We start from the raw sequence: 26,075 nt of genomic DNA on the forward strand, positions 1-26,075 counted from the left end.
AATGTAAAAATATGTATGTAAAAATTAATTATGTACAAACATTGCAGCATTTTTATTGCATATGTAAATCACTGTATTTCGAGAGGCTATTAATTAAATTAAAATAAAAAAATAATTTATCCATATATATTTAGACTTGTACATAAATCTTTACATATTGTACATAAATCAAATTCAGATATTTGTGACAGCGGTTAGGATGATTTTGCCAATTTGATGAAGTAACCGTTTCAACAATGAAATCAAATAAATTGGCAAACTCTGATAAGAAACGATCGACTTTGAGTCACAAATATTAAAGTTTGACCAGCCGTATTAAAGATTAACACGGGATCGAACCCGGTAACCTCTCGATGCTAAACATAAACGCAACCACCGAGCCATACTGCTCGCTATGGTATGCGAAAAACAAAAGAAGGCTTAAAATTTAAGCTTTTGTTTTGTCACAAAAAAAGTATTTGATTCGTTGATTGATATTTGATTGTTTAAACAATATTTTAAAATATCATAAGTAAAAATAAGTCGATGTTTATTTAAAAAAACTGGTATAAACATATAAAGGCATCGCGATCACAGCGTTCCACTAAACAGAACGAAATTAAAATGTGAATTATTCATAGAGGCGTTAGTAGCGCGGTTTATAGTGGCATAACTTATATGCGATATACGACCACAGCTGAGAAAACTTCTCTAATTATTAACTTCCCATATTTCGTCACAAACCGTATTAAAAGTTTGACCACAAAATTTGATAATTATTAATACTCGCCGGTAGGCCAAGTACATAAAATAAAGCTTCAAGATGTTGCATTGGCGATTTTTTGCACCCATCATAAAATTCGACGATAAACAATCGTAATTCGAATCTTTGCCCGGCGTCACGGCGAAAGCGAAACTAAATTAGAGACTCCGGATCGTGAAAATTTTACCGTGAAACGTAATTAAACACAATTAATGACACGTAAGCGCCAAATTAAACCGGCTTTTGTAAAACCCCTGCTTCCTCCTCCTCAACGAAAGGAAGACAGTCGTAATTAAAAGTGTTCGAGTTTTTGTCGTCAACGAAACAAGCGAAAGAAGGGGAGCGATCTCTCGAACACAGAAATAAAATTTCGCGACGCATTATTTACAAAAAAGTTTCAGAGCTTGTGTAAAAATAGGTCAGGGATACGCTTATGGGGGTTGAAAGTGAACCCTTGGGCGAAACGCAAATCTTCTGTTTCGCGAGAGAATCGAACTTTACCATCTAACCCTAACGTATTATATTCTACATATATTGTACAACGTACACACAAGAAGGGTAAAATTACCCTTATTTTTCAACAAAAAAAAAAATATGACACATATAAAAACATGAGGATGATAAATAATATAAACACTGACTTATATTTATACCACGAAAGTGAGAGACAGCATAAATGAGCAATATAAATTTAAATTCGAGCATTTACGAACGTACTTTGAATTACGGAAATCAAATGTTTGACGAGGAGATTGTCTGAATTGAACTCCAAAGTATTCTACGGAACATATCTTTACATTGAATCAAGGTTTTATACGCTATTTGAACCGGTGCAAGTGGAATTGCTTACGTGCAAAATAAACTTTGCTGAAGGGGTTGAAACGAGCTCGGAAGCTGTCGTTACCATTACGAGGGCGTAAACGTGCGTTTCAACTCTTCACTTAGCGCCCTTTGTACGCAAAATTAGCACTGTTGTTATTAAGTTTACCGTCGAAGATTCGTAGAAGTGATTGGCACATTTACATTTTACAATTTGCAACAGTTTTGCGTAATTCTAAAGTGGCGGAAGTTGGTTAGGACGGAATTCACCCCCCCCCCCTCCCCCCGTCGCTTAGGGAGTCAAGTTTTGTTAAATAAATCTTACTCGTGCAGTTCATTTGGTGGCCCATCATTCATGGAATTTTGCTCGTTACTCCAGCGAGTTTTGGATGTTATAATTGAGCTGTGGCCCCTAAGGATTTTCACTGTTTTCCATGAACGCAACATCGTTACACCGCTACGGATCAGCGAGTTAAGCTTTATCGAATAAACATAATTTTGAAAGCAATTGTTTGGTCATTGTGGTGTATTAGGATAATTCGTCAAGCCACTATCAAGCACTATTATAAAAATAAATAAATAAATATAGTAGGAGTTTGGTTTTTTCATACATACATATAATTGACACTGAACAATAAAAAATCACGTTTTTAATTACCGGAGCGGAAGCTAATCAAACTTTATTAAGTTTGACCCACGGAATTCGAATATTACAATAATTTTTGTTAATATTTTTTTCGTCTATGAGATATGTATACATAAGTGCAATTTTTACAGATTTTTGACTTTTGCAGTTTTTAATACACAGCAATAATCAAAATCTAGTATTGCTGTGCCAAAGGTTAGTATAGAAATCAATAGTCGGGTTCTATTGATTATGATTTTTTGTTGCTTAGTATTTTTACATAATAATTCTCTAGTGAATTTTAAAACTCAAAAATATATACATATATTTTTTTTTTACATTTTTTTCTCGAGCTATCATGCATTTATTGGACCAGCTCTATATTTCACTACGTTTATATGGATTAGTTTTCAAATTTAATGTTGTTATTACTAATTTTATTTTATCTGAACGTACTAATTCGAGCGGCAAATGATTTTAAATTACAGTATACATATGTTCTAAGTGGCGCTGCTCATCGCCCATAAGTGTAAGAAAAAAGTATATTCTTAATTTCTAAAATTTGCTATTTATTAATAATAAGTATTTGAAAACAATAAAAAATCACAATCAATTGAAAAAACATTTGACAATGAATTTCAATACTCACTTTCAGCACAGCAATACTGGATTTTGAGTAAAATATTGCAAAAGATAAAAATATGTAATATTTTTAAACGCTCATATCTCATAAACAATACTCATAAAGCATACATTTTGTGAAAATTTCAAAAATTTGACGGTTCATTTAAAAGCGATGCAAAGAAATGAGTCGACAAAAGTACTACAGCACATTCCGATACGAAAGAGAATTTGCAGAATTTAAGTAAGTGAAAGAAAAACGCCGGAAAAGGAAACTGCGATAATAATGAGACATTAAGAAAAAAAATAGAACAAAACAAAACAACAACAGTAGCGTCCAAGACATGAAATTGAAATAGAAAACGATGTCAAAAACACGCAACTTGTACATAAATATTGTAATATGTAAAGCTGTAACCGAATTTTATCGCTGCCAGTTTTCGGGCACGAACAACGCGCTATAAAATAAAAAAATAACAATGTGCACTTTGAAGGATTTAATACAGTCGTTTGATGTGCGTTTTGAGTTGTTCAGATAAATTTAATTGAACGCTGTTGTACCCACGGTTTGCATTGTTTCCTCTTCCGGTCGACAGCATGCATGGAAAAACCCCTACAAATGATAAACAACAAACGTATGTATGTACATATGTATATAAAAAATAATGTATTATGAAAGTTCAAAATACCGTCATCTACGCCTCAAATATTCATTATTACATGAAGTAGACTACGTCGCTTTACATCGTAGAGAAACTTCGTGAGACTATTCTGCTTGAAGTATAATACATAGCTATCATGCGGAGCGCACAGTTTTAGAGAACCCTCATTTCAGCACGCATAGTCCGTACGTATTATTATAGATATAAAGGGATGGACGAATTTCTCTAAGGAGAAACAAAAAGGGATTCGTTCGTTTGGCGGCAATTTGTACTTCTTATGCAATGGCGCAAAAGGCGAAGCGGGAGTGGAACTTAAAGAGTCTTTTATAATTTAAAAAAATGCCTCTCTCGGTGAACATGAAAATCCGCTAGTATCGCGGAACAGTGTGGAATAATAAATGGGGCACAATTTACTGGCGAGATAAGGGCTCTCGGCTTAAAGGAAGACCCCCTGCGTAATTACGTCGGAAAGTGTCCAATACGAGTGCGTGATTTTTTCATCTCAAATAATAAAGAAAAATATAATGAAAAAATCAGAACGAACTCGGATGGTTCAGTGGGGATTTTAATGATGCAACAACATCCGTTGGATCAAATTGAGTACGGACGACACTCATTACATAGATTTTCAAAATGAAAATCTTCAATACTTTCAAATATAAAATTATTATTTAAAGGTATCAATTATCAAAATTCCAATTATATTGTAACGTAGAAATTAGGTAATCGGTGCCCGTCATTCACTGGTTTACTAGTAAAATTGCCGGTTCGCGCCAAAAAGTATGAACAAGCTACATATAAACAACAACAGCCAATAAGCGCTCGCGACCATTGATGTATAATACACATAGATGGGCCCTGATGTGTGATTTTGGTCGGAGATCTTGTCTTCACTAATTGAGGGGTGCGGGGGGTTTAACTAGCGGGGAAGTTGGGAAAAAATGTTTTTTTCCCTACGACGCAGCGGTACCTACTGTGCATGGTACCTACTGTGTAGGTAGAAACTGTGCATGCGCCAAAAGAGAGACCAGTATAAGACGTGAGGGTGGATCTAGTGTATTATACATCAATGATCACGACCCATTAACCAATTATCTATCTGTGATGTAAGTACACACTATGTATGAATATTCGGAGGATTTGTTTCATGCTTCATTCGGTGCTGGCTGGTCGATGAATTGACATTTAACTACTTCTACCACTACTAGGCTTCCAAGCCGGCAGAGACCAAAGCCGAAAAACCGGCTTCTTGACCATTTTTCAAAAAATCAAAAATCAGCTTTTGTGAATTGCAACATGAGAGAAGAGTATCCACCGTCTAAGTGCATTCGTGGGTGAATAATAGAGACCCCGGATTAGGCTAACGGGACTCAGTAAGTGCCCGAACAAAGGATACGCTGGAGTTCTCACAGACCTAGGCGAGTGCGTGCGTAAACAATAGACTCGCCAGGGTAGATCATTAAGTGCCTAGATAATATACATGAATGGATCGGGGAAGCTGTGCTGTAGAACTTGTCGTTTATAAGGAGGTACACACGGTAGATCAGATTAATCTGGAGTTTGCGGTAGATCCGTGTGGTGTGGACCTCTTGAATCGTTGAATAAAAATTATCTGAAGCGACTTTGGCCTTTCATTTGGATCCTGAACCCACCCTACCATATATTTATTATTAATACAATTCATAAAAAATAAAAGAATTACATATATACTTTCCGATTGGATTATTTAAATCAGAAATTTATTTATTTTATTATTTAATCGGGTTTTTCGTGAATATTTTAATTTAGTTTTGGTTGTTTAACAAAAAAATATCAGTAAAAAGTAATTCTAATTAAATTTATAGGCAATTTTTTTTTTGCATAATATATTATACATATTTACAATTTTTTTTGCAATTAAAAATTTTAAACTAATAAAAAATCATAATTTTCTGAATCCGGTAGAAATCGGTTAACCAGATTTTGATTTGTAAAAAACCGAAAACCGTTTTTTTTCGGGTAGTTTTTGGAACCCCTAAGTCCATTATTCGCTGCGACTTTCACTCCAATCTCGGTATACAACATGTCCACGCTACAATATCACAAACATTCGAATTTGAATCAAAATTTTTCTATGTGATTCGTGTTGTTCATGCAAATTTGATCGACCGAACGATGTTCAAACGATCAACTGGATGTTAAAATAGCAGAACGGAATTTGCCGAGCAGACTCTTTCTAAACTGATAGTACATATTATTCGTATATTCGCTGACACAAACCAACGATTGCATAATTGATAGGGGTCTTCGGATGCGGGCTTATTGTATGTATGTGTGGTTAATTTGAAACATTCTCCAGTAAGTGCGTGAAAGGTTTCCCGTTCGGAGATTCAATACACTCAACTGTGTCTCCATTAAAATGCGCCGGGTATAGTCTTTGAGCATCGTCTCGAGAAGATCGAAATTTTCGAGACTTTTATCTCGAAATGTGAAAGGGAATGGAATGGGAGAGTAGGGTGAGACTGAGGAGCTTTGGACTACAGAGAATTTGCCACTTTTAAATGACGACAAAAGAAAAAGAAAGGCAGAAACTTAGAGAATGGAGGGACGCACCACAATTTGCGAACCGTGAAGCGGGCCAAAGAGGGTCTCCCTTTTTTAATATCCTCGTTTATGGGAGCAGAAGATGTGTCCCGTGAAACTTTAATTTGGAAGACACTCGAGATGACCTACCAGCCAGCTGAATGTATTGTACAAGTTTAATATCGAAATTTTACAATGAAGACGAGCAACATTACCGAAGCATTTGATATCATCTAAATGAAATTGCACACGTGGAGTGGATGCAATTCAGCGGAAGTAGCACGATCGTCCAATATAATAGTACAAAACAGTGCACGTGAGCTGAGTTAGCAAATTGCAATCGGGTTAAATGCATCGAGTAATCCGATGCATTTAGATCTCGAATATATGCGCTTTTTGTCGCGATTTAACACGCGATTTCCCCTAGGCAAACAGTGCGCTTTTATTTTAACTTTGAATTCATAGAACTATGTATGTACATATATTTGTTTATTTATTATTTTTATAATAATAATAATAATATGACCAATGTTACCCGAACGGTTGCCCCAAATTTTCACACCAGTCTTACAAAAAAAAGTAAAGAACAATAAAAATTACCAATCATTCATCTAATTCAAATAGACGTGTGTTGAATCTCATGAAACTGACTAGCTCATCAAAATGACAATTGAATGGGTCTAACTGTTCATTTTTCACATTAAGGAACCGGAAAGCCTTTACAAGAGACGAGTTATTGAAAGCAGACGTTTTTGCAGGAATAGGTTGGAAAAGTTAACGCAAAGCTCTACCACATTCAGGCGCCGAAAATTTAAATTCCAATAAAATCGAAGGGTTGTCAATTCTTCCCTTTAAGTATGTATGTATGTATTAAGTTAAGCACCATACTTTTCCCGGATTTAAATAGAAAACGAACGTCGATAACTACGCAATACCCATGTTTTAGAAGAACAAAGACATTAGGTTTACTGTCTTTGACTAGAAAATTGGTTGAAAATCCCATTTTCTTTGAAAGAATAATCTTTCAATTATGCAATAGAACCTGACGGAAGCAATAACGACTAGCTCTACAAAACAAAAGTAAAGAAAATCAATGGCCTGTGAAATATATAAGTATAGGTAATAAGCAGGGCCGGTACGAGGGTGAGGCGAGCAAGGTACTTGCCTCATGTGAACGATGGAAAGGGCGCCGAATTGGTTAAGTCAATGACTTTAAATTTAAAAAAAAATGGTGATATAAAAGTAGATTTGAAATACGCAAGTTCAATTTCATTTTCGAAACAAAAATTACAAGAAGGCCTTGAAAAGTTTTTTGCATGTGGCCCAAAATCTTCTGGTGATGTATTAGCTATTTTTTGTACAAGCTCTAAAAACTCGTTTTTTTTCAATTTAATTTATGAGTAAATATGCATTAATCGTTCAAATTAACAAGTGATGGTTAATTAGAGAAACCCTGACTCCATAACACACTTCTTTTGTGGCACGTACCAATTTGATGGTTTCGTCGCCTGTTTCAAAGGGCATCAAGCTCGTCAACCAGATTTCTGTTAACTTGGATTTTTTTTACTATTAAATATTCTGATCTGGTTGAGGGATTGTTTATTTTGAGATCGTAACGTGCTCTATTATTGTATTCGTTTTTGATTATTTGTTTACATTGATTTTTATGTTTTATTTTCTAATTATTGTATCCTTATTTTGTTTAAATTGAAAAATATGTAAATAAATAAGTTTACGACATTTGAAGATACTCTTCTTCGATCAGTGGGACCCATTGAGCTCATATTCTAAACCGGCCATTCTCAAACATCCGAAAAAAATTTTTGCCAGTGGTGTATGCTTTTTTTATTAAGCATATTGAATAAGGATGATGTTTTATTTCTGACATTCTAATCTTAAAAACTGTTGATCATTCTTTACTTATGATATATAATGGTTTTAATTATGTCACCCTCCACCCTATTAAATTAAGATTTGGCTCTCCCTTAGTATTGCATGTATAATATCTTATATTTGCTTAATATTATACTTAAAAAAATAGCAAATAAAACTACAAAATTTTTCCATTTGCCTCAGGTGAGAAAATGTCTAGTCCCGGCCCTGGAAAAAAGGAACATTAACGTGTATTGTACATGTATGTACAATATTTGAACCGAATTAGTGAAGCAAATTGGAGTTCGTTATTCGGAAATATGTTGTTATTTACATACATACATATATTTGTAATTTTATACATACGCTTTTATTTTTGAAATTTAATATTGCTTCGATTTAATTTTTCTATATATTTTGAGACTTTCAATCCTTTGTGTAGCAACAATTTTGGTAATTGTATTTTCTGTTTACTATCAACGAAAAAAACTAGAGGCATAGAATATGAAATTTGACTATATGTATGTAGACGTATTCATTACATGAGTGATTATTTTGACATTCTCAATATCATATTATAATATAAAAGCAAATTTATAAAATTGAATGATAGTTATTAGCGGTACAAACATACAATAATATATTATGGTTCGTGTTGTGTACTATGTCCACATTTTAGATTAATACTCAAAGAACAAATGTTGATACAATTAATGAATAGAGTAACGAAGTTAGTGTGAAATGGAATTTCAATAGAGCGACAATGTAGCATACAATTATGCTAGTTATTGAGCGTTTAATACGAAACGACACATGAATTTGGTACCCCAGGTGAGTTGAATGGACAAGTTTACATAGATGATAATTGTGGGAACTCTCTCGGGATATGTTCGTACAGATGTGTGATGAAAACATGGGAAATCAGTAGTAAATTATGACTCAATTGGACTTACCATGATGCCGGTGCTTACGGCGATTCCTCGTCCACAGTAAGTGTTAGGCACAATGTCGCCAAATCCCACTGACAGGAAGGTGATGGCGATAAGCCACATGGCATTCAGGAGGTTGGCGTGCTCCTCATCATGAAACCTACCATCGTTGACGACAACCATTGACAATAAAATAATTTAACACATGTCCGTAAGGCATTCGAAGTAACCGCGACTCGAAATCAAAAGTAAAATAATGCAATCGTGATTTTTCATTCAAGCTAATCTATCTATACCGGTTAAAATGATGTGAACGATAGGTGAATTGTTTTAAGCCAACGTTTTGTATGTGAATTTCAATGATACTTTACACATCAATTTCGGAAAACGTTGACTTGGTTGGTGGTAAAGTGAAAGAAAAAACAATAAAAAAAATAATAAACACGCAAAAACAATTTGGTTATAATGATAATGAAAAATAAAGTAAAAAATAGTTAGTGCTGATTATGTGCGTGGATAGCAACGTGCATTGTAGAAAGTGGACACGATTAATTGTAAAAATAAATTATACTTTTATTTTTATTATGTTGAGTAAAAATATTGTATTTTCTTCATTTTTTTTTATTATCGGTTGTATTGTAATATTTTAATTTTGCACTGAAAAGTTTATGTTTATGCTTTATTATTATTACATTTTTTTATGGAATGGAAGTGGTGTATGTATGTAGGTGGAAATGAAGCGAATTTGAACGAATCGAGCGAAATATAAAAAAATATGAAACGCTCTCAATTTATTCCTTCCAATGTGTAATAAAATCCAATCAAAACATTGACGTGAAATCGAATGTCGGAAATCAGAAAAAAAATCGGTTTAATTTAAAGCGATACACAAAAATATAATCATGGTTTTATTCATACAAATGTATATAATAAAGAAGTCTATGTGTTTTTATACTGCGATTTTATTTCGCTTCTAATTTATGGTTTTTCTTTGCCACCCTTGCTCCGCAAAGTCATTCAATTTTTCTTATTTATATCTCGACTTTCCTCATCGGCAAAGTTATAGGGAGGAAGGAAGGGTAAGAAAAAAAGGAAGAAAAAGCGATGTGAAATATTTCGCTGGATTAAGCTAAAGAATGTCATATTTCCAAAGGCGAGCGAAATATTTGAATTTCAAGCCGAGCGTCAATTTTCACCGGAGTTAATTACTCCATTAGAGAAAAGCATCGAGCGAGACTACACTCTGACCATTTTCTAATTAAGATGCTGGAACGTGTGGTGTATGTCGGAATTTTATAGCGTTTCGGCGTGACCCAGGGGCACTTTTTACCGGAAGGAAAATTTGCCGTCGGGAAAAAAGAAACAGAAGTCGGCGAGCTGGGAGCATTTCCATTAATGTTTGAAAATACGGTTACGGTGCAGATTCCGCTCCAGACAGGTAATTTTGCTCTAGCACACACCATTACAGGCTAACATTAAAAGAAAATACTAAATAATTCAATTTTAACTCAGATCTACGCATACAAACGTTGCAATTAGTGCGATTACTATTTGCAACATTAATACATATATCACGTGCGATAAAGCGATAATGTCGCCATTTACTCGTTTAAAATATTAAAATGTCACTTAAATTAAAATTACTTTCAGTTATTAAGTAAAAAATGAAAATTTTCACCACATTATTTAACATTAAACAATTTAATTGAAAAGTAGCCATGGCGCATGCTAAATTATATGCGCCGCATGTCTTAAATTAAAGCAGTCCTGCATAAATTTTTGATGAATTTGAGGATGGAAAAGGAAAATAATTTTTGATGAAATTATGTCTATGTACATGTTATGTATTTAAAAAGCGAATCATTCATTTTATTTTATTATTTAATTACTGCAAATTTTTTGGTCAGTTACTAAATAAAAAAAATTATCCATAAAAGTGGCTAGTAACAAACATTAAACGGTTGGTAAAAAAATTAAACGATCAGTAAAAAATAATATTTTACATTGTGAGACACCAAATATGCTGAATTCACTGATTCTGGTATCTCGGTATGGTTTTAACACCACTAATCAATTCGATCAAGACAAAATTTTGGTATTTCCGTACATGTTCTTTTAAATATTATCAAATAATTATATATTTGCATATTCTTTTTTAGCTCCAAGCCTTTTTACAAGCTTTTTATTATTGCTTCACTTTGTTATTTTAAATAATTCCATGTACTTTTTATGAGAATGTTCAAAAATTTCCCGTTTCTTTTCAAAAACACATCATCGAACTATTAACATAAGTGTCCTTTTTATTTAAACTAACTTTTTATAATAAATATTTATTATTATTTAAATTATTAACAAACCATTTAATTTAATAACTGCCTACAAACATACTGAACGATACATATTACTGACAACTTATTCTATTTACTGACCGAAAACGGGAATTAATAACCGACCATTTAAATACAGGCCTTTAAAACTGACCACGAATATACTGACCGATAGATACATAACTGACCATTTTGATATATTTCTGAAATCTTATTAAGTTAACTGACCAAATTTATTGACTAACCAAAAACATTCTGACCGATCAAAATGGTTAATAATTTAAAATAATTACTAACCATTTTGATGTATGTACATATTACCGAAAACTTATTTTTGTAATTGACGGACCGAAAAGGGTTATTAGTAACTGATCATTTAAATGCAGGCCTTTGATTTATTAACTGACCGCAAACATACTGATCGATACATATTATATAAAATAACCATTTATATGTAGTAATAAATGGCCATTTTGATATATTATTGAGAACTTATTTAATTTACTGACCAAAAACGGGAATCAGTAACTGACCGTTTACAAATACATTTTTATTTATTATATGAGCAAAATTTATATAACGTATTTTGTTTTTCAATACCAATTATTTTCACGAACTAAGCGTTCATAATTTCCCGAGTATATTGACGTGTTCTAACCATACCACTGGCGTAAGAGGTTTACGCAATTCTTATCTACTTTAAAATAGTATTAAACAATGTTTTATATTATAATCGAAAATTGAAAGATAGATGTTTCAATGTAATAAAAATAGCAAGATGAAGAAGAAAAGCTAGTGAAAGCCAATAAAGCGATCCGTTGATAAATTGACCGTGAAAACTCGCCAAAGAAAACGTTTATCAAACGCAACAAAAGGTGATTGATCGACCGTTCAAATTGCTTCGTTATGAAGACGTGGAGCTTCACCTGGATCGCATTTTATCAATACATTTTATATATGTATTATATATAGTATATATTATTTTGGAATAATATTGTTGGCACGGCTGTAAAAATAAATTACACGACAAATGTCAAAACGACATTTAATGTCAAATTAACACCACTAAAATAGCTCGCACGATAGAATCGGCGTTCGCCCGGCAAATCAAACGTCAAACGAGTTGCTAGTAACAAAAATAAAATTTGACGATTCAGTGAAATCATAACCTGGGCAATCGTAATATCTTAGCAGCTAACACTTATTTATTTAAGGGTTAGGTTAAGTTAAGGTTGGCCCTATTAATTTAAGATTAGGTTGTTAGGGTCGGTATTTATTTTTGTTACTTTGTTACAACCCATTTGACGTTTGATTTTCCGGGCGAAAACCGTCTGTTTTCTGTAATCTGTTGTGCGAGCTATTTTACAGAGGGGCATTATTTTTATTTGCCACGACGATAAATGGTACCCTTTTATCAATACATTTTATTATATATATATATAGTATATATTATTTTTATTTTTTTACTTTTTAAAACACACACACCTCTTACCTTGCATGGACCGACTGGACGAGCAGTTATATAGTATGCCAATACTTACTGGACATGATGGATATGACCGATGGGGATTTATCGGGTGGATATGTGAGATGTGTGAGTGTTTGGCATACGTACCACCATTCCGCAGGTGAGGGTGATGCCTCGTCCACAGTAAGTTTTGGGCACAATGTCGCCATATCCGACGCAGAGGAACGTGATCGCCGTCAGCCACATGGAGTTAAGGAGGTTGGCGTGCTCGGCATCGTGGAACCTGCCACACGCCAATGTCTCGTGTCAGTGACATCGACTGACACCACTGACACGACACGCGCTCGTTGTCGTCGCAGAAGCGGTTATCATACACTTACATTTAATTTTTACCTATTGTTTAATTGCCTATTCGAATACGTTGCCGAGTATAATCAGTGCTATCAGCCAGTTTTTGAGTTGGCAGTGACGTGTAGCAGTTTTCAAGAAGAGGTCGTTCCGTTGGTAAAAGTCGGAATTCACGACAGGGGGGACCCTCTAGGCTCGGAAGCGAGGCTCGGTCGACCCGCTCCTTCCTGTCATTTGTTTGCTCTTTGCGACTACTCTAGTATTGCCGTGCCCTGAATTAACTCGACTTTTACCTGATGAAATACTCCGACATATACTGCCTGGTTCGCATATAATTTCTGACGGCTGGACAGCTTACGGAAATATTCTGAATTCGGGTAAAATTGGTTATAATTTCGTGGATCCAAATGATAGTGAAATACATACGCAAACTGTGGGAAATATGTGAATGCGTGTGAAAAGAAAGATGAAGCGTCAATTTGGCACAACGCGTGCCCGTTTTGATTCATATTTAGATGAATTTGTATTGAACCACAAACGAATGCGTGTATATTCCATTCGCAATATGTGGAATATTTCCTAATTGCCTAACCATCCGAAATGATATGCGAACCAGGCAGTATATGTCGGAGTATTTAATTAGGTAAAAGTCAAATTTATTCAGGTCACGGCAATACTAGAGTAGTCGCAAAGAGCAACCAATCACAGGAAGGAGCGGGTCGACCGAGCCTAGTGGATCCGCCCTCTCGAGAAATCCGAATTTTACCGTTTCGGGTATGAAGGCCCACCCCCACTCCATCGAAAAGATGCGCACGGTGCGATTCTGTACTGACAGCGCACTTTTGCGCATCATTTCCGAAGAGTGGGAGTAGCCTTCCAAGTCTAAGATCCAGGCCACACTGTGCAACTTTGTCGGCCGACTGGTTGCGCGACCAGAAAAAATGTATGAAAATGTGAGCGACAAAGAAGTTGACGGGTGTGGCACGCCCCATTTAACTGCATACAATGGTCTGGTCGCCTTCAACAAAGTCGCTCGCAAGTCGCACGATGTGGCCCGGCTCTAATAAGGTAGGTGGAACGCTCAACTGACTTGAACTAAATAACTGCGTATCTTAAATTTTGCGAATTAGCATAAAGGATGTCAAATTTGATTGGTGGAATAGAAAAATGTCAAACTCTACGTCAATTATGTGTTGGATTGCAATTTGTTCGGAATATATGTATGTATATTGCTCAACACGCAATCGACGTAGCATCTGGTCTAGTGTGTTTCTGGTTTAAGATGCGTTGTTCTCAAGGTGCTAATATGTGTAAAAGTGTAATTACAGTTTGAATTTTGCTTATTTGTAAAATATTTTCTGATACAAACTGTAATTAAACTTGGATGTATATAAGGTAAGAAGGACGTTACAAGTTGTAATTACATTGATATGACATGTGAGGTGCTTTTATTAGCAGATAGTCCCATTAATTAGACTTAATTCATGTATATTAAATATTTTCAGTGTCGGTTATATACAAATGATATAATTTCAACCGATTATCGCATAATTGTAAACGATTATCTTGGCTTGCGGTCTAATGCAATAAAGGCAATGACTCACGACGAGGTTATAAAGCTTTTCGTGACCAATATTTATGACGAGTCGTAAAGTGAGAAATTATTTTTCAGAAGTCAAATTTTAAAAAGTGAAATTTATTACACCAAATTGCTTCTAAACGTATGTACATACGTGTTTTAAAAGAGTGTGAATTTTATGAAAATTTACGGCTCATGTATTGCGCGAAAGTAATAAGGGTTCACATTGATTTTATTCTAGGTGTACTTAATGTATAATAATATACATACATATCGCATAAAAATACATAATATTTTGTATTGAAAATACAATTAAATCATAACTGCTTTTGCGGCTTACACATTCACGTCCTAAATTGTAATAATACCTTGTCGATTTGATAAACGAAAACAAAATATGTACATATTTCGTTATTATTGTATGACATGTCGTATAATACCATTCCGTATTACATACGAGCTGATAGAATTTTTTATGACTATATAAATATTTACTTAAACGTATGAAAAAATATTAAATGTTGAACGAAAAACGATTATTATCTACTATTTTCTAGTTCTTTCAGAGAACAAATTAAAGATCTCGAGGTCGAATTTGCTCACTATCATAAAACTTCATCTATTGATATTATAAAACACGATTTTATTTATGTAAAAACTATGTTATACAAACATGTGCATAATTTATTTCGATGTTATTCATTTTCTTTGAAGTATACTCGTTCATATGTATATATGTATGGTTGGAAACGGTTTCTTTGGTAGAAGCTATTCAGTAGAAAAGTTATTGAGCAGCAAGTCATTTACAAGTATGTATGTATGTACATATGTATGTAAGTACATATATGACATATGTATTATGTGTTGTACATGTGTACAATATTATGTCACAGATTGTTCACTATTGTCATGTATTGTATTATATGTTTTGGCTCGACGTGATTCTTTTACGCAATAAGGATGTCAAATATGTATTAAAATATATGATATTTAAAGCTCACATTAATATTCAATACATGTTAAATACATTTTTTTTTCACTTTTCGATATTTATCTCATATTGTATATGTTTGAAGAATTTTCACAAGCGATACAAGAGAAAAATTGCAAATATTTTGCGTCGTTCGCGAATTTTCACGTACTAGCGCGAACGTGGTGATTGGATCATCGCCAGAATATTGTACTGTTTCCACATCATAAAATTTTCATTGAAACAAACAGGAAAAAGAAAAAAATCATAACGAAAAACTATAGTATAATATATCGTATAAGCCATGAACAACGAAAGCGGCAATCGCTGCTGCTATTATCAAACATGAACGACTAAATTTCGTTCTTTATATGTATGAATATTGCAAGAGTTTCACTTTTTTAATACTTTATTAGTACAAAGTCGGATGAAAATTTAAGAAAAAGCCTGAGTAAACGAACGAAGCGCAATTTAGCTCGAGTTCGTGTAAAGAACGCTCAAGCAAAAGCCCCTTTGTTGACGTTTTGCACAAATAAAAGGCTTCGATGAAATTTGCAATATTAATTATATCCTGGCTTAATGAAAAAATTAGCGTTCATTATTTTAATCACAATTTGAATTTTGATTCCGTCAAAAGAAAATTCTATCGCCTTAAAGAAAAAGTTCTCTGTTATCTATATATAAAGGATGTTTTTTTAGAGGATTGTTTTTTAAATTGACAACATTTTTTCCAACAACAGTCAATTTGACAGCTGAGAGCTGAGTTGTGCTCAATTTAACTTGCCATTTTATCATGACTAGATCTACGCTAGAACAACGCTTGAAAATTGTGCAAATTTATTTCGAGAAGCTACCATGCGCTAAGTTCATTCTACGGTCGTGAATTGGCCCCTTAAGATCATGTAATTTAGCACCGTTGGATTATTTTCTGTGGAGATATGTGAAGTCGCTAGTCTACACCAATAAACCAGAGACGATGGACGACCTGGAAGCCTTCGCCACATTATTGCCGATAAACGACCCCAGCTGCTCGAAAAAGTGGTCAAAAATTGGACTTCCAGATTGCGCTTTATTCGAACCAGTCCACCCATATGCCCGATATCATATTAAAACACTAATGACGTAAAATTATCTTCTAATAAAGCCATACCATAGCCATTGCCACGATTTTTTTTGTATTTTGTTTCATTTTAGTTTTATATCTCTAAAAAATCACCATTTATATACAGATACAATATATATAAGATAGACTTTGTCTTTCAGTTTATTTTGTTTATTTATTTTTTTCAAAGAACACGTTACATTATGCAACGTATTAGGAATAACCAAATTAGCTTATAATCTGTTTATCAAAAAGAAACCAAAAATGCATGAAATTAACATGCATCTTTTTCTGGCTAACGTACTTTAATAACCTTTGTTTGATAATTATGTATTTAGCAGACTTAAATCACTGCATAAAAAAAATGGAAGACGTTAGAAATAAACAATTTCTTTCTTCATCAGCTTACTGATTCAAAGTTTAAAAAAATTACACTTTTGTTAACCACCCCGCTAAAAAGATTATGAAGAGTTGATGCTTCTAAATATTACGCTCAATAACAGTCATCACAGGTTAGTTAGAGCTAGAAAATCTATATATTTAATGGTATGAACATATGTATGTATGTATATGCATAGTTAAATACATATAATTATATTTAGTATAATATAAAATAAAATGTTCGGTTGCCTCTACAGAAATACGTTTCATTTTCATTAGTACAAAAAATTCAGTTTTTATTATATAATAAATGGAATTAAATTTATTAGCATTTTCTTTGAAATTAAGAGAGCCATTTTAAAGGAATTTTCCAGAAAAATGCATCTCTTTGTCCGATAAGCTAAAAGACAGCTTCCAGAATGTACGCTAAGGGAGTCCCAAAGCTCACAACGGAAAGGTTTATCAAAGTCCACGTAACTCCATTCATCTTCTTTTATTCAAACGGATGAAAGTAATTCGCAATGAACATGCAACGAGATTCAAGCGACGATCAAAATCCAAAGATTAAATAAAAATCCAAACAACCTTGTGTGCATCGCATATTTTAAATGGATTTAACATCGCATATTTCAATAAATACACTCGTATTTGTACAGAAGGCATACTGAAGTACTCGCTCGCGCTAATTACGAATCGTGTTTTTCATTTGAAAATTAAGCGAATTTCACGAGTGTACGCAGCATAGACTTAAATGTAACAATATTATAAATTTTACGGTATGTATTCTAGATAACGTGAACGTGCTTTTGTAAGCCGAAATAGCAGCCGGGAATTATTAATGAACCGGTATGTATGGCGTGGATAAATAACCGCTTCTCAAACTGACAACGTTTCAACGCTAATTCAATTCACTATGGGTGAATGCTCAATCAATACTGTATTATTAAATTATATATATATATATATATTATATTTTATACAAAAAAATAAATATAATAAACTATATTGTATTCAATATAATATAATATAATATATATATGGAATGGAACGCCTACGAATAAAGTACAGCCATCGAAAGCTATTTTATACCAAATCAGTACGAAAAGCATTCACTGACCACACCCCAATTTAATCAACACTAGGACAGATATGAGAACAACGACTTGTACTCGGATTTGAGGGCTGAAGGAGGATGGAATGTTCACAAAAATATAAAAGAAGTAAAAAAATTGTAATGAAAATTAATCGAAAAAAAAATGATCATACGTGCAAATGATAATCAAAATATGTACACAAAAAAGGGTTAGGTAAGGCAAATTATAAGACAAGAAGCTACGCGAATCGTCTCAAAAAAAAAAAAAAAACACATAGTGACATGTATAAAAAGCTGCAAAACAGACAAAATAAAAAACAAACAACGATTCAATCAACTACTTTTATGTTTTGTTTTATTTGAATAATTTTCGCGCACTTTCGTCTACTTTAGTTTCTATTATGATTGACGAGCTTTCCTCAGAAGCAAATGTGAACGAAAAAAGAACAATGTGCGAAAGTTCAACCAACCGCGAGAAAGTTACTATGTATGTATGTATGTTACATTGTGTTAACGCAACAACGAGGAGTGTTTATAAAAGTGAGTTTACTTTACTTTGCTTGAGAAGCGTTATTGAAGCATCGATGATTTATTACGTAATATAAAATTATTATTTATACGAAGAGTACGCACAAAATCGGTGTGTATACGCATGTATGTATAGTTATCAGATGAAAGTTTCAGCCTAATTTGTATATCGGCTAAGGGAAATGCGGCCTAACGTACAATAAAATATTGATCTAGACCCGACCTTTAAAGTGTGGGGTATAAAGCGAGTTAAACAATATGGTGTTTTTAGTTAAGCTTTTGGAGAATTTTCGCAGACGTGCCTACCAGTGATAGCGAACCAAAGAAAATGCGTGCTGTAAAATCACTTTCCGACAAAGCACAAACGTGCGTGACACTCTGAAAAAATAAACGGCTAAAAACATCTCGAATGTATGCCAATAAAAAAACGAAAAAAAAAACCTATAGTGACCTACATATATAACGTCAGTCTAAATTCACTGTATATATACATACATACAAATATATTAACAGACATGCACGAGTATATTTTAATTAAATTAAATTAATATTTCTGCAGAAAAATTCATTTTGAAATTGGACTAATATTTTATTCTCTTGTTAGATATTTGAATTTATGCATAAATTATCATATGTCATATGTATAATAATATAAATTTACTAAGCACTACTTTTTTACGTTAGCGACTCACTGATGAGTTACGCATAGACTCGTCTTGTACGCCAGCGTCTCACGAAAAGTACAATATTTAACATTTAAAAATGGTTTTTCAAACACCATTTATTTCAGGATACTTTTATATATATATCGAGAATCTGAAACGTCCATAAACTTTCATGCATCATGACACGTGTCATGCATATGCATGCAAGGTCACAACCAAACCTCTGGGAGCCTCGAATTATGCGAGTCAATTAATTTTTTTTGCATATTCAACTAATTTAAAAATTGACGGCGTACAGATAAATATCAAATATTTCGCGAGATGCCCAGATAACTATTATAAATATGTACATAGTTTAAGAAAAATAATTTTGTGCATGCAATGTTACAAAGCGGTTGAATAATGCGCTCACTATTAAATAAAATAAAATATATATTTCGACAATAAATAATCAGATATATAATATTGTCGTCAATGAACTACATATTTCTTCAAATGAAAAAAAAAAATGAAAAAAAAAAGTTGATTCGACATTGAAAATGAGGTCAGTGAAAATTACTATAGAAATTTAAATTTATATATAAAAGGAAGCCGAGAGTATTATGAAAAAAAAAGGTATAATATTGTACATATAATGGTTTATGAATATTCAACATTGTCAAACGTTACTGACAAGTTAATCTCACGGTATCGCGATGAAGCCAAACAAAAGGTTCATAATTGGCATATTAAAGAGCACGGCCATTTTATTAATATTAAACGACACAAATCACTTCTAAAATTTCTATTAAAACATTCAGTCATTAGCATATAACCGATTTAATAACAAAATTCTACCCGAAGTGATACAACAACAAATCTTCAAATTTTGGAAGATGAGCTCGTTTGCACAACCACGCGTCACGATAATTCAAAAACGTATTCAGGAAACGATATTCTGATAAAGATCAAATTTTTCACATACACACTATTTCTTACTGGGAAAGTGAAAATATGCGCTGTTCGTTCGGATGCGACAGCTCGATGCGAGATAGTTTTCGAATGGGATTTCCGGCGTGTAATGTTGCGTCTGTTTTCCTTTGAATAACAATATATCACCTCGAATGAGGGGAAAATATGTAAAGCTTGCTTTTTTTGCGTCTCAAGTTTCAAACACATATATCACACATTTCCTTGGCATAAATGGGACAAGGCGAAACGTTGGACGAGAGAAGGCAGGTACACAAGTAGGTGGATGAGGAGAAAATTTAAGAGGCGAGAGATAAAATTCATCCATTCATCAAACTCTGTGGAAAGCTCCCCGGGAAATATGTATGTATCTAACATCGAGCTGGGAAAAGTTTCATTTGTTCCACCATTGTTGCATCATTTGTTCGACCGCGTATATTGGAACACGTCGCACTTTTATCATTTTCTCGTGTGGATGTTGATAATATGTACATAATGGGATATTAACACGTTAACATCGGTCGGAATGTTTGATGTTTGAAGCATTGTGCAGAAATGTGTACAACATTGTACAACAGTGAACGTTGATCCTATACATATGTACATACATTTTACGTATATAAACTAAATTTTATAATAAATATATTATTTCACAGTCGATCCCTACTATTTCATTGAGATACATGAGCTGTGATGCTCGTATATAAAGGACTTTTTTATACGAATAAAGTAGAGCTTTGTAATCCAATTTATTGCACCATTTTGACTGCATTTTTTTACTAAAGCTTTTTTGAGTGGATAGTCGACTCTCTACCTAATGGGATTCAAACTTTTATGGAGTAAGTGCAAAAAAAAAAAAAAATACTGGGAGTATTTGGCAATTATTTAGGCAGTACCTATGTACATTAAATATTCATACAAAATTCTAATATATTATACTTAATAACTAATTCATATTCAAATTCAACTTTAATTAGTCTAGAAAAAATGATCAAATTCTAACATATGGCTGATTTTGAAAAAGGCAACTTCCAATTATTGTCTGCAGCTATATTTATTTTATATTATATTTACCATGGTGCCATTAACAGTGTCAAAGCGACATCTATCGCCGATTTTTATAACATTATTATAAAATAAAAATGGTATTATATTTAAATGAGTTGAGGATAGGAAGCCAATTTTGTGAGGAACCGTTTTAGCAATGAAATCAGGTTGGCAAACTCTGATAGAAAACGATCAAACAGGAGTCATATACATACATATGTATGTATTATATGTACCTATATTTATATCCAACGTTTGGCCAGTAACACCTCTGAATAACTGATATAGTGAAATAAGTTAAACAGACGTTACAGTTGTATTGAAAAGTATTTTTTGTTTAATTTTAAACTTTATATTTTCCCATAATGCCATTACGGGTTGCCCCTGAACAACGCATATTATATTAAACTTTTACATATCATATTCAAATAGTGGCTACATAGTGGGTTTTGGATGGTTTTGCCAATTTGATGAGGAACCATTTCAACAATGAAATCAGATAAATTGGCAAACTCGGTTAGGAAAGGGAACAATCAATTTGGAGTCGCAAATATCCAAGTCTAACCAGCAGCACTGCAGAAATACTTCCGAATAAATTCTTTTCAATCGAGGTCAACCCAGGGCTTGAAACCGGGAACCTCTCGATGGTAAGCATTAACGCAACCACCGAGCTATGCTGCTGGCTATTACATTGAAAACCGTACAAAAAAATAACAGCAGCTAAATTTATCTAAGATTTAAAAATAAAATTTCATTAGTTTCATTAGTATTGTAATGTAGAGATTAGGTAGTTATTATTGTAAATAGTCGCCTGATCACGCATTCGCGCCGAAAAGGCCTCGACGTATGAACAAGCTGTATTGTACAACAGCCAATAAGGTCTTGCGACCCATCGACCAATGACCTCTCTGTGTTGAGAGTACACGCTGGGTATAAATAGTCGGTGGCTTTGGTCCGTGATTCATTCGAAGCTGGCTGGCTGACGGATCAAAAACAATAAAAACCTCTACCACTATTCACTGAGTCTTTCAATTCGATCTCAGAAAACCCTCTACACGGCCACACTACAGTATTTTCATTATCAAATAATCCCAGTAGGGCACACCCCACATTTACATACATATATATGAGCCGTTATATTTGAATGTGGCGGAAGTCTATTTTTCTGTTTGACTTAATTCACAAATTGTTATTTCCTTTAATTCGATATGTCCAAAATTTCGGAAAAGCAGAATAAACGTATGTATAATACATACATTTTACAGGCCACCAGTATTTTTTAAATAGTGTTAATCGCTAAACATTACATTTATTGTTTTGCAAGATATTATAAGATATAACCAGCAGCGTGGTCTACTGGTAAGTGTTGAATTCTTTCGTGCATTATGTCACGGGTTCGATTCCCACTAGAGTCGTTGTTGGCCAGACCTTGGTTTGTCGAGGTCGATTGTTTCTTATCAGAATTTGCCAATTTTTTTGATTTTCATTAAAACGGTTCCTGTAAAATTGGCCTTTCCTTCCCAATTTTCCATTGCAAACCTTCAGTTATTGTCATATCTCAGGTTTTGCCTGATTTATCACCATAGATGTCTCTGTGGTTGTTTATAGAATGTATAAATTTGTATCGTTACATGAAAAATGTTATTGAACGTATTTATACGATGTTTGTAATATCTGACTATAGATGTCAGGTATTGTTTCGATTTACTTGTGTATATAATTGGTTAGGAAGGCGCATTGGGGTTTACCTGTCAGGCCTTCCTGGCATAATATAAATAAAAATAACATGTATTGAAATAAAGACAATTGAACTAATGCCATTTTCACTCTATAGATGTTGTAGGTGAATTTTCTGCTAATTTAATATATGTATGTATATATATAAGTGGATCATCGGGGACGATGCATCCAATAAGAGCGATGACACGTATGGATTTATCAGATTAATATCGGTCCCTGGGTACAATACCGAAATTAATTCCGCGCGGCGACCGTCCGGGTTCATTATCCTGCAAGTTTCTCTGATAGGAATTTAATCAGCAGAATGTGAGTCTGTGCGATTGAATAATGTATTAGCGTCTCGGCGAGACGACCGACTCGGCGAATCCGTGGGTGTCGTAATTGAAAATCCGATGACAAATTGCCGAAGCCGATGATAAACGGTTCGCATAGCAAGAGTTGAGACAAAAAGGCGCCCGGACGTCTAGGGGTTGACGGAATACACGCTCGCGAAAAGCGTCGTGACGCGCTTTTCGACGCGAAAATTCGCACGTGTGCCACGACAATGACGGATAGCGTCTCTCTCTTTGCCGTCATACTTCGTTACAATTGCGATAGCGATCGATAGACACGTGTCCAGCCATCCTAAAAAATAGCCATCATATTTAAAATAATAAAAATCATATATAAAAAACGCGCCTGAAATTTTACACACATAATTTGAATATGTTCATAACAAATCTATCAAATTAAAATCATGCTGCTATTCATCCTGTACAATAAAATTTTAATTAAGTATAGCAAATGTGAATATATGTATATAGCACTATTTATTAGGATGGCGGAATGACGCGTAGAATGTACATATAAATATGTATGTAGGTAAATAAAATATATTAACTAAGTGCTTTTTCATTCGTTTTGATTTGACTCACATTACATTAAAAATATACGCATAAATGTTTTAGGATATTTTTTTTGTTATTTTAAAAACCGTTTAAATAATAAATAAAAGCATATTCCTATTATACAAACATTAATTGTGTGAATGGGTGCTTACTTTGAAATTAAACTGTGCGAAATTATTCATGGATGATTAATTTATATATAAACTGTGCTTACAAGCATTGATTTGTGCATGTTTTAAATAAATATATTTTATCAATACAAATATTATATACAATAGGTATATCGTAAAAGCAACATTGAAATTGACTGACAACACAACATGTTATTGAATTGGATATATTATATAATAAATAAATATATTTTATTTTTTACATCTCAAAATGAATTGAGATTTGAATCGATGAGAGACTTTGAAGTATTTTGGGATTGATGTGCATGTGCTCCATCTGAACTCCATATGGCTTGGCGGTTTTGTTTACAGACAATGGTGAGTTTTTTTTTTATTATTATTAAAATGTATTGAATTTATTTAGATTGGCGTTCGTTTATTATATTATAATAATGTACGTTAAATATTATTAATTGAATTTGTCCACCTGTTGAGAAATTAAATAGTGCATGCATACAAATAAACAAGAGTGATGATTTCAAATCATAATTCATATATAAATACCAATAAGCGAATAAAGAAAAGTTCGTTTTGAATTACTGCTACACTACTTGAGGTGTGAGATAGAAATAAAAAATAAAAGTCACAGTCAGAGAAGCGGTTAAAATCAAACGTATAAAAATCGAAATATATGTAATATTAACGAAAATAAACAATATAGAAAATAATCGTTCGAAATGATAAATAAACGGGATAATAGAAATGTACTTATGAGGATTTCGTAATAAGGGTAGCAAAATGCTCAACATAAACAAACTAAAATCAATAGAAACAGAGATAGAGAAAGATCGTCACATCATAGACATACATGCATATAAATCGAACAATATAAACTTTATAACAATCGGAAGAGAAAGTCCAACAATGTTTAAGATCGATACAATTCAAATAATTGCATAATTCTACATATCGATAGAAAAAGTTATAACATACATACATTAAAAAAAAAACAAATCATTTTAAACATTCAAAACACGAGTCCACTTATATACGTACAAAACCGTATATAATTGAACTGAAAAATCATAATTATAACTTTATTAATTTCATTCATAAACAATGAAACAAAAATTTCAAATACATAAAAGCCTTATTATAAACACTTGAATCAAGAAAATGTATCACATTTATGTATAATAAGGCATTTATCATATATATCGAATCAGTGCAAAATTATATAATTCATTGAGTACTTTTCAAACGTTTTATTTCTTATCAATTTTAAATATACTCGTACATATGTAAGATAGTCGAAACGTTTGAGAAGTGCTTTATTATTGTATTTATATTATTTGTATAATTGTATATTAGTGAATGAGGTACGTATTGTACATAGAGCTCACCTCTCACACTGCCTGAGCGTCCAGCTGGCGATGATCCAGAGGGAGACCATGAAGACGAGCAGAACCGTCCCAGGACAGATGGTCATCAGCGTCTTGAGTACGAATCGTGTGTTGAAGTTGATCCTGTTCAGGGCTCCGATGCTCCTGGACGAGGCGTCCGTGAACAGTTTGCTGTGCAGCAGCATCACCCGGCAGATCAGGTAGAGGCGCAGGAACATTGGCAGCGAAAGGGTCACGTCGTACGGTACCTGCTCACCCAAAATTATTAACACTACCAATATACCAGATGACGGCGATAAATTTTTTGAAGGGTTCTGTATATGTATGTATGTATGTATGTTGGGTAATGTGAAAGGCATGCACTGAAGTTTGATGGCGAAAAGTGGAGCATTGCAAACCTTTTGACATGAATGTACATATCTATCAGTTACATACATATAGTATATAGGAGGATAGGAAGTGCACTCGGTTATGTGGAAGCAACGTGATAAAATCACATTTTCCATCGAATCGTTCTTGAGTTGTGAATTCAGTGGAATTTCTAACAAAGTTTCCGACAGTTTGGAGTGTGCACATATTTAACGGCGAGTCGTCACACTCTATGGCATTCTTCAATATGCAGGTTTGAAATATGTTTGACAATTAAA

The 26,075-nt window shown here is 33.4% G+C and overlaps 1 protein-coding gene across 1 annotated transcript in view; it reads right to left on the minus strand.

Moving 5' to 3' along the window:
- SK (small conductance calcium-activated potassium channel) overlaps positions 1–26,075 on the minus strand; it is a 216,065-nt gene that overhangs the window by 9,512 nt on the left and 180,478 nt on the right. Inside the window, 2 exon segments of the mRNA XM_077443312.1 lie at positions 8,857–8,992; positions 25,429–25,676. Of these exon segments, the coding sequence (XP_077299438.1) occupies positions 8,857–8,992; positions 25,429–25,676 (384 nt within the window).

Source organism: Arctopsyche grandis, chromosome 12 (genome assembly GCF_051622035.1).
Source record: "Arctopsyche grandis isolate Sample6627 chromosome 12, ASM5162203v2, whole genome shotgun sequence".
In the NCBI taxonomy this organism is placed as follows: Eukaryota; Metazoa; Arthropoda; class Insecta; order Trichoptera; family Hydropsychidae; genus Arctopsyche; species Arctopsyche grandis.